Source organism: Sciurus vulgaris, assembly GCF_902686455.1.
Source record: "Sciurus vulgaris genome assembly, chromosome: 11".
In the NCBI taxonomy this organism is placed as follows: domain Eukaryota; kingdom Metazoa; phylum Chordata; class Mammalia; order Rodentia; family Sciuridae; genus Sciurus; species Sciurus vulgaris.
Window position 1 is genome coordinate 8,411,677 of NC_136472.1, and position 10,797 is coordinate 8,422,473.

The 10,797-nt window shown below is 49.9% G+C and overlaps 1 protein-coding gene across 1 annotated transcript; it reads right to left on the minus strand.

The window, feature by feature from the left end:
- Positions 1-6,472: 6,472 nt before the first annotated feature.
- Positions 6,473-8,963, minus strand: LOC306639971 (tigger transposable element-derived protein 3-like; the record flags this gene model as incomplete). The annotated part of the gene is given in 5 exon segments (XM_079103667.1): positions 6,473-6,502; positions 6,504-6,620; positions 6,622-7,374; positions 7,376-7,907; positions 8,789-8,963. Coding segments are annotated over 4 exon segments (1,416 nt in total). The 5' UTR covers positions 7,892-7,907; positions 8,789-8,963.
- Positions 8,964-10,797: the final 1,834 nt, after the last annotated feature.

The window sequence follows — 10,797 nt, forward strand, 5'->3', positions numbered from 1 at the left end:
CCATCTCACTTGCCAGGTGGGAATTAAAAACTGGCTAAGCGGGTTCCTGTCATTGACAATGAAGCTCAACAGAGCCTGTACCCACTAATGTCCCAATCTGGTCTGCTATCAGCCTGAGGTGCCCTGTGATGACCTGAATTTCTGCCATTGCTTGGGGGTCCCTTGTAGACCCTATCCCATGTGACTGTCACAGTTTACAGAGGAGGTGGCCTTGGCTCAGAGATATTTTGCAACTTGTCCAAGGTCACACAGCTGGAAGTCACAACCTGCCTGAATGCATCTGGGCCTCCAACCCCAGAGCCCAGTGCCTTTGCTACATTGCTCTGCCTCAACTGTGGCTGTCTCCACAAGTCACCTAAGTTTCAACTGACCTAGGGCAGACCTGCCAGGACCGCTCCCCTATGGGCCCATGGGACCCCCCTCCATGCCCATGTGTTGCATTCAGCCAGCAGCCACCCTGAATGGTTCTCCGTGCTCAGAGCATGGTGGCTGGGCAGGTGGCCCTGAGCAGGGCTTCATTTTCCAGCCTTCCTCGCAGCTAGGGTTAGGTTCTTGCTAGAGAAATGGGAGCCAGAGGGATGTGTGCAGATTTCCCCTCGCTTGCTTCAAAAGAAAGCCCTCCCTGTTGGCTACAAGTGTCCAGACTGACCCCTAGAAGGTCGCTTCTGAAGATGCAGGAGGTACCCTGCTGGCCCAGAACCTGGGTGACTTTGAGGCACACTGCCCACCTCTCCGCTTCACCCCAGCTAAGCCATGGGTAAGGGACTGTGAGTATCTGGTCCATGCTAATCCAAGTGCGTCTGTGGGGCAGGTGAGCCAGGAAGAAGGCCCTGCCCTCCTCGCACCTGCCAATCCAGATCTCCAGGGACAGGGCCTTGGGATCTGTACTGTCGAAAGTTTTCCCAGTGATTTACACACATGAAAGTTTAAGAATCAGTGTTCTGGGTGCTCCAGAACAGAAGTGTTGTATGATAGCAGCCTTTGAACTAGTTTCTAGAAATCTCTGCTCTTTGGAAAAACACAGAGTCACCCTGAGACCAGTTCCCAGGTGACTTGAGACCATCACAGTCCTTTTCAGTTTTCTGCCGCAGTTTTCCCTCTGAGATCCCTTCTGGTCAGATAGTTTGGGGCCAGTCCAGTACCACTGCAGGACCAGGGGTTGCACGTCAGACAAGGCAGCAGGGGCATGGCAGACACTGGAACGCTGGGGCAGTTGGCTGTTCTGCACACATGGAAGGGGAGAGGGCTTTTTAAATGGCAAGGAGGGGACAAAAGGCCTGAGTGGCCCTTTGGAGTTTGCAATTTCTCACCACATGACAGCTAGCAAGAGACAAAAATCAAGGAACCCTTATTTAAAAAAAAAAAAAAAAAAAAAAAATCACACCCTTTTGGAGTAGTAATTGTGCCTGTATATCTAGGCTTCCATTTTTCTTCTCTGGTTCTATCCAGAGGCCTCTGGCAGGGCCTGGGGCTCTCCTCCCCTGAACTCCTAAGAATCAGGGGGGTACATGGCAGGGTCCAGGAGAAGTCACAGATTCCCAGGCACCAGTTCTTTCCACTAACTCAGCTGAGCCACGTGGGCTCAGTGGTTAAGCGCTATGGGTTCAATCCCCAGGACCATAAATAAATAAATAAAGTTGTGAATCAAAGAAAACTGGCAGAGCCCTTGGACTATTACCAGAGTGCTTGGGCACAGGTCCCAGAGGTCCCAATAGGCCAGGCTTGGCCACCCATCTCAATATGCCAGTCGAAGAGCCGAACAGTGTTGAAGGGCAGGAAAGGAGCTTTAATCAGCATGACCATGCAGGGAAGAACAGATTCAGAGGAACAATGACCAAAGATCTGTCTTCAAGGGACTGACAAGAACTTTGATGCTTTATAGAAAAGAGGAACAAAACTGGGCATTGGTGGCGCACACCTTTAGTTCCAGCTCTGTGGAGGCTGAGGCAGGAGGATTGCAACTTGGAGGTCAATCTGGGCAACTCAGTGAGACCTTGTCTCAAAATTAAAAAAAAAAAAAAAAAAAAGACTGGGATGTAGTTCAATAGTAAAGTGCCTCTGGGTTCAATCAAATTGATGAATGAATAAAAAAAAAAATACATCCCTTTCTAAATTATCAAGAGGTAAGGAAACTTCTCACAGATCTTAGGAAAACAAGAAGTAGTGAGTATAAACCCAGGTGTGGGAACTAGGGCTGCGCATGGGGCAAGCACTGACGCCAAGCCCTGGACAGTAAAGAACTATAAGGAACAGAAGAGCAGACACCATCCAGTGGGAGCTGAGTCCGAGACTTCTGAATTAGGCCAAGATCTTGAAAGGGGCTGTACCTTCAGTGAACGAGCAGACTGAAAACCTTCGCTTGCCAGCAAAGGGAATCTAAAGCGAAAGCTGCCTTTCTCCATCCTGGTGGAAAAAAATTAGTAAGATCAGGCTCCCCTGAGAGTTAGAACCATATCCCTGCTCCCTTCAGGTCCCAGGTCCTGCAGCCTGCCTCGGAGAAATTAATTCATCATGTAAGTGGCGCCTCCTTCTGCCTGGTGGGAGTAACTACACTTTTTTTAAGGACGAGCTTTTTTTTTTTTTTTTAAGGCGAAAGTTTTAAATCAGGAACTTCAGGTGTTCCGGGGATTAGGTTCGACCCATTTTTTTTTTTTTTTCTTTTTCTTTTTAATTCACAACTTGACAGTAAAAAGGAAAACAAAGAACAAAATCCCTGGTTAAAATATGGGCAAAGGAGCCCAGTGTGGTGCCACATGTCTGTCATCCCAGTGACTCTACAGGCTGAGACAGGAGGGTCAGCCTTGCAATTTAGTGAGGCCCTAAGCAACTTAGTGAGACCCTGTTTCAAAAAATAAAAAGGAAAAAAAAAAAAAAAGGCAAAGGACTTGACCCTGACTAGACATTTTTCTACAGAGGACACAAGAGCCGCCAATAGGTAATACAGAAAGGTATTCTGCATCGTTTATCATTAGGAAAATTCTAATGGAAACCTAAAGAGGACTGGGGGTGCAGAGACTTGCCTAGCATGCACAAGGACCAGTGTTCAAGCCCCACAAAAATAGAGATAAATAAGCAAACCATAATGAGATATCGCCTTGCGCCTGTTAGAATGTCTGTTACCAAAAAGGCAAAAGAAAGGACTGGAGATATAGCTCAGTTGGTAGAGTGCTTGCCTTGCAAGCACAAGGCCCTGGGTTCAATCCCTACCACTGCTTTAAAAAAAAAAAAAAAAAAAAAAAAAAAAGCAAAAGAAGACTGAGCCATGGTTCCATAGCCTGAGCAAGGCCCTTGCTTCAAATCCCTAGGATAAAGGAAAAGTAAGCATTGGCCAGAGTGTGGTGAACTGAAGGGACAGTTTATATCCTGTGGGTGGGGAGGGGATGTGCATCAGTTCAGCCAGTTCACCCAGGGGTGGAAAGCAGTATAAAGTTTCTTCAAAAACTTTCAACAGAGTTACCATATGACCCAGCAATCCCACTTCTGAGTATATGTCCAAGGAAATGAAAGCAGCATCCTGAAGACATAGCCGTACTCCATGGGTTTTTAGGTGTTTATGACTATGCACTGTAGTGGAATTTGTTGATGTACTCTACATTTACTGCAGCATTATTCACCATCACCAAGACGCAGAAACACCTTTAGTGCGTTGACCAGTGAAGGATCAAAAACTACAATATTATTCAGCCATAAAAAGGCAATCCGGCCATTTGCAACGATATGGATGATACTAGAGGAACTTATGCAAAGTGACAAGCCAGACACATATAGTATGATCTCACAAGAGAAATCCAAAGAGCTGAAGAGGGAGTGGCATAGTTGTGACCAGGTGCTGGGGGTGGGGAAAATGAGGGGACATTGGTCAAAGTGCATAAAATTTCAGTTATGAGATGGACAAGTTCTGGGGACAGAATGCCCAGTATGGGTGGGGATGGATGTGAACTAATTTGTGCACATGATCATACAATGTACCGTATATGTAATCATCATATGGTACACCTTGAATATATTCAATCGCCTTTTGTCAGATATATTTTTTAATATCCACAACAATAAATGACCACACAAGAAAAAAAAATGAGTTAAAGTATCAGTAGAAACAAAAGCAAAAGATTTAGTTCCCCCAAGAATTAAAATCAGAGCTGAAATCAATGAAATTGAAACAAAAGAAACATTCAAAAAATTGACAAAACAAAAAGGAAAAAAAAAAGATTTAGTTCCCCAAGGATTTCAGATATTCGATGTAACAGATATAGAATGTAAAAAGTAACCACTCATGAAATATTGACATACCTAACAGAATTAGAAGAAACAAGTTTGGTACGGAATGCTTGTAAGCCCAGTGACTCAGGAGGCTGAGGCAGGAGGATGGCAAGTTTGAGGCTGCCTCAGCAAATTAGTGAAACTCTGTCTCAAAATAAAAAATTAAAAGCGCTGAGGATGAAGCTCAGTGGGAAAGCACCCCAAACCCCAGTACAGAAAAAGAAAAATAAATGTTTATAGCTAAAAAAAAAAAAAAAAAAAAAAAAAAAAAAAAGCAGGGGTTGGGAGGATAGCTCAGTGGTAGAGCACATGCTTAGCATGTAGCCAACCAAAGAACAAAAAAATTCCCCATAAGAGATGGGAAGAAACTACTCAGGGCAGCGCAGAGATGATATGAAGTTGGGAGCTAAGCTTTCTTCTTTTGAGCTCTCTGCATCAGACCATCATCTTGTCAAGACTAATGATGATGATAAGTTCATCTAATGGAATGAATATCTACTATATATCTAATTACATAATTTACCAAGAATATCTAAATACATAATATCTAATCACATGTGGAAAGTATGCCTGGTGAGGCGTAAACCCTTTATAAATATTAATTGTCTGAAGGACCTTGAGGCAGGGTGCTGGCTGTCTTGTTCTCCGACCTGCATTATAGGTGGCTTGCTGTTTCTCCCTCTAGGGTTGTGAGCATCTTCCCAGCAGGGATGGCCTCTTCTTTGCCTTTGCTGCCCTGGAGCCTTGTGTGCCTTCTAGACACAGCACATTCATTCCAAGCTTGTAAATGAGCTGAAGTCAAGCATTTCATTTCTTTGTCCCCTCCCCCACTTTGCATATAGGAACACCTGCTAAATGGGACAGGGCTGCCCGAGCCTGTTAAATATTAGAATCGGGCGGAGGTGTAAGTAGGGCTTGTGCTTAGCATGCAGGAGGCTCTGGGGGATCTGTCCTCAGAATTGGATCTAAGATCTGTTGGGAAGTGCGGATGTCCCCTTTACTTGGGCGTTCCTTCATTCCTTATGCCCTGTCAACTGCAGTAGCATCCTAACTTAATTGGTCTTCCTGCTTCTACCCTATGTGCTCTTCATAGAACAACTGGAACTAGGTTCCCCGCCCCCCACCTTCTGAGGGGCCGGGGATTCGAACCGCAGCCCTTGTGCATGCTAGGTGAGCACTCTCCAAGAGGAGCTATTTCTTCAGCTCCTGGTTTTCTTTTCTTTTTTCTTTTTTGCAGTGCTAGGATTGAACTCAGGGCCTCACCCATACTAGGTGAGTGTTCTACAACTAAGCCACGCCCCCAACCTGAGAATTAGATTTTTTTTTTTTTTTAATTTGTACCAGGAATTGAACCCAGGGGTGCTTAATCACTGAGTCACATCTCTAGCCCTTTTTATTTTTTATTTTGAGACAAGGTCTTGCTAAGTTGCTTGGGACCTAAGGTGCTGAGGCTGACTTTGAACATGTTATTCTCCTGCATCAGCCTCGTAAGTCAGTGGGATTGTAGACGTGGGCCATGGTGAATGAATAAATGATTATTTTAAGTTCTGTCTCCTTTTTGCATCCCTGGCCTACCTCCCATCCCCACCCCAAACACACAAAATCTGAGATCAAAGTGATCAGAGCTGTAGAATGTCAGGGACCAGCCTCTAGATGTGTCTGTCCTCAAGCCTCACTTCTTACCAGGATGGGCCAGGAGGAGTGTCCACACCTGAGAGTCCTGGATGCTGGAACTCTGGGAGGAGGAGCCCAACTAGTCACCCACAGCTGCACCGGGGTAACTGTCAGCAGTTTGGTTTTTCAAATTTGAATTGAAAGATTTTATCCTCCTCCGATAACAATCACACCCTGGCCTCTCTCTAGTTAAAAACTTTATTCCCGAAGCAGAACTGTTTTAACACAGTGTTCAAGGGATGGAGCCACTGTCTATGAAGCCCAAGTCCTACCTTGCCAAGTCCCAGCTTCCCCAAACTCCTTCCCAAGGCTCTAGACCCTTCTACAGGGTTTGGAAACTACATAGCCCAGACTCCCAACCTCCAGGCCCCACTTTGGAGCCTCTTCTCAGGCTTGAGCCCTTTGGCTCTGAACTTAGACCTGGAGTCCCAATTCCTCTCTTCCACACACTGTATTTCCACAGGAAAGAGCCGATCTGCCTTCTGGAGAGGCGTTTCCATGGGAAACAGTGCAGAAGGGCTCTGGTGGGGCCCGCGCCTCACGGGCAGCAGAGTCGCTCCACCTCGGCCCTCGCAGTCGTAGAACTTTTCAAAGAGCTCCCGGGAGGTGCCGTTGCACTCAAACCACCTCCTCAAGGTGCCCAGGGCCCTCAGGGCATCAGCCTTGGTGGGCAGGGGCTCGAAAGCCGTCCTCCTTGCCCGCCTCCTCGCCATCAGTGCCCCTCTCCTCTTTGCACACTCCAGGCCCTGGCTCCTCGCCTTCCAGGTCCACGAAGCGGGAAAACTCCTCCCGGCTCAGCCCCCTGGGGACCGGCGGCATCTCAGAGTCTTTGTCTGGGAATGGGGGCATTTTACCAGGAGCAAGCCCTTCCTGAATGAAGCTGCTTAAGATGAGCTGAGGAGGCACCTTGGCCCAGGCAGCGGCCACCATGTGTAGAGCGTCCAGCACTGTGATGCCGGCCCCCGCCTCAGCCAGTGAGGTGCCATCCTTCTCGTTCTGGACAGCAGCCAGCTTGCCCAGCAGTCGGTGTCGGTAGTGGGCCTTAAAGGCCCAGACTACAGAGCCAGGCAGGGAAGGTGTGGTGCTGGAGGCGGACAGAGGCAGGAGCCTCACGTGGTGGAACCCAGGCAGGCCGGCCATCTCCTCCACCACTCGGGCAGCCAGCAGCAAGGCTACCTGTCGGCCCTGCTGCCCCATGTCCTGGTCAAACTGCGTCAACCATTCTGACCAGGGGATGCCTGGGTCAGGGTAGTAGGAGGCAGGCAGCGCTTCACTGCTGACCCCAAAGAAGCATCTTGGAGCGGTGGGGAGCCCGCCAACCAATACCCGCCGCTTCTCCGTGCCACTGCTGTTGGCACACAGCAGTACCTGCACCTGATCACAGGCAGCTGCTCTGCCAGGCACTGCCCGATACAGCAAGGGCACTTCGGCACAACCAAAAAACGTCCTCTGGGGAGAAGTCTTTAAGGGAAAGAGGCGGCTGGGCCTGAGATGTGAGCCCTGGGGGAGGTGGTTCGGGAGGGAATGGAGAGGCAAGGACATGGCGAGCCCCAAAGCCTACATTGTTTCGGCGTTTCCAGCGGACCAGCCAGCCAATGCTGGGCACGAAATCCTGGCCCATGATATCTGCCAGTTCCTTGGCTTTGTGGAGAAGCATGGGTCCTGTCACGTCCCAGGCCTTGGCCCGGGCGATGTGGTACCAGCAGAGCAGAGCCTCATCGATCCCACTGTATTTGGACTCCCGTTTGCGCTTGCGCTCCCTGTTGGCTGTACCACTGCACCAGTCTGCCAGCAGCTTCTCCTTATTCTTGCAGATGCGTGAGATTTGTGGCTGGGAGACCTGGAAGCGCCGAGCTACCTCTGACTGAGACATCTTAGACTCATCCAGGAGTTCCAGCACCTGGATCTTCTCGGCCAGGGACAGGGCATGGAGTTTCTTCTTGCTGCTCAATTCCATGGCTCCTCCAGGGCACCTGTAGAGAGAGGAGATAAGGAATAGTGGGATGGGAGAGGAGTACAGGAAGGAAGAAAGGGTATGTGAGGACAGGGCACGGGTTAGAGCACCGAGACCAAGAGAGGCCCGACCAGCTGAAAGAGGAGGGAAATGACCAGGCAGAGTAAGGAGTGGGCTGGACCCTACCCAGAGGAGTGCCAGAACAGAGCTGGGAGGGGGCATCTCTGATCAGAGGGAGAGGAGAGTCTGGGCTGGGGTTTGGCATCACTGGGGGAGAAGGATGAATAGAGTCCAGGGACAGCTGCAGAGACAACAAAGGAGTGTGGACTGGAGAGGGCCTGAGGCTGGGGCAGGTGTAGGGGACAATCAGGGTGTGGTGGTGGGGACCCTGGGAGGGAGATGAGGTCGATGGCCTGGGCAGGATTCAGATAATGTTAGGGGGCAGGGTAGTGGGGTGAATGAACAGAGTTGAGATGGACAGGTGTACAGACGACCGACAAAGGGGGAAAGATGGGTCTAGGGAACAAACTGGGGCGAGTCTAATTTGGTGCTGGGTGGGTAGGGGGCAAGGAGAAGGGCAAGACTTGGGGAGGGTCCAACCTGGAGGACAAGTGAGAGGGCAGAGCGAGCGTGCAGGTGCACAGGCGACAAAGGGCGAGAGGGGTGAGGAGGTTGCAGGCGGCGAGAGGGGTGGGGTGTCCACCAAGGGGAGGGTGGTGGCCTGCGACGGGTACTAGGGAGCGGGAACCAGCTCCTGAGATCCAGGCAGGCCGGAAGCCGGGCTCTGTGTCCTGGCCGGCCTCTCCCCACCTCGATCCAGAGTCAGTCGGCAGGACCGACCCAGGCGCAGATCCGGGCGCCGACCCGCCCCCGCCCGCCCGCCGGGCCTCCCGCACCCACCTCAGGCGCTAGTCTCGTGGCTCGCGCCTCTGCCCCAACCCGGCTCCCCAGTCCCTGTCCGGGCGGCGACTGCACAGCAGGGGAAGGACTGGCACCACGACCCCGAGGGCGGAGCGGGCTGAGGGGCTGCGCGGGCGGCGGGCGCGCGCACAGCAGGGCCCCGTGCGCGCCGCCCGCGCCGGGCTCTCTCCCGGCTGGGAAGACCGCGATGCGGCTCCTGGGCTCCCACCCGCTGTAGCCCCGCCCCCGTCCAATCAGATTGGCCCCCAGCGGCTCCCGTCCCGCCCCCAACCATGCCTCATTGGAGGCCGCAGAAGTGGCGGTTCGTCGGGCCCTCTGAGGGCGGGGCTTCCAGAGTGAAGGGGCGGGGGGGCGGAAGCCAGGACCCGGCGGGATTCCCCTGGCCCTACCAGCGCGGGACCGGGCCCCGGGCTTGATGAGCCCTCGGGCAGTCGTGCGTCCCCAGACCTTCCTGGTCATGACCTTAGGCACCCCGCTCCTCCATCTACTAGATGGGGCTAATGACCCTCACGGAGTTGTTTTGGAAAAATGATGAAAGGAGAAAATGGACGCGAGCTTTAAGCTACACAAAAGCTAGTTACCATGGACAGCGCTGAACTCACGTTTAACAATTAGGCTACCGAACACTAATTTGCCTGGAACCAGTTCAGATTAGGGCAAGTAAGGACTCGTTTTTGTTAGTTTTGGTACCTCTTGGCAAGACTCAAGTTCCTAAACTCAAGATCTAATATTCCTTTCCTTGCTAGCCTTCAGACCTGAACTAAAAACGTGGACATTTTACTTGCAGCCCCAGCTTACCCCTCCCCACCTTCCTTTCTTACAGGTTTCCATCCCCCTGCATTCCACCAGATGCTCCAAGTCCTATCTCCTGCAAACCCTTCTCCCGCTCCCTCATGCCAGCTTCAGTGTTCTCATTTTCACCTTTCTTTTCTGGCCCTCACTCAGGCGCCAAGGATGGTGGCCCCACTCCCTCTGCTCCCGGCCTACTTAGTGTAAACGCTTGAGGATGTACTGTGCTCAGCTCCGAGTCACAACCCAGTCCAGAACACCCCTATTTACTAATAGGGTGTAATAGAACAGTCCAGAGCTCAGTCTTCCAAAAGACAACTTTCAGGATGTTCCACAAACAAAACAAAACAAAGGAGACTCCAGAGGACATATAAATGAAATCTTTCTTTAAAATAAATATTTAAGGGCTGGGGTGTGGCTCAGTGGTAGAGTGCTTGCCTGCCTACGGTTTGCATGGTCCTGCATTTGATCCCCAGCACCACAAGCAAAATTTAAAACTTCAACACACACTTGAGTGAGACATAACAAGAGCCTCTACATAGCATCAAAATGTTTACTTTGGCTCAAGGGACCCATTTTGTAACCTGGGAAAGACTGCAGAGCTGGCAGAACCGCATTGCCGACAGTTCTTGCCCCAGGAGCACTGTAGGAAGCAACATGAGAGACAGGCAGGGCTGAGACCAACACTGAAGCCCCACTGATGGAGGCCGCCCTCATTATTTGTGCAAAAGCTTTTTATGTGCCCTATGGTGATGTCATTTGTTTCCTGTGACTGTCATTTATATTTATGTAATAATCAAGCTTCTGGATCCTTTTAAGTGAGATTTCAAGGTAAACTATTATAAAACCTGTCACCACGTCTATCCAAGTCTAGCAGAATATTCCCAACCAACCAAAGCACAGAAATAAACAGGATGCTAAAGTTATTTCTACCCAAATTTTGTATTGAACAAAACAGCTTCATTGTTCTTTATAAGAAATTGTTATAAACTTGAATTTATATAACAAATTAAAACTAGCAAAATAATTTTTTATGGGCTTAGATACTGGGTTCAACAAAAATTTTGATTTTGGGGGGAAAAAAGCTATATTTCAAAGTGGTAAAAAACAACAACAAAACGCTGTCTGAAAGAAGAAGAGTTTTAGATGACATGGCCTTCTTAATCAGGAGTTAGGAGATAAACCATCCAGCAGAGGGC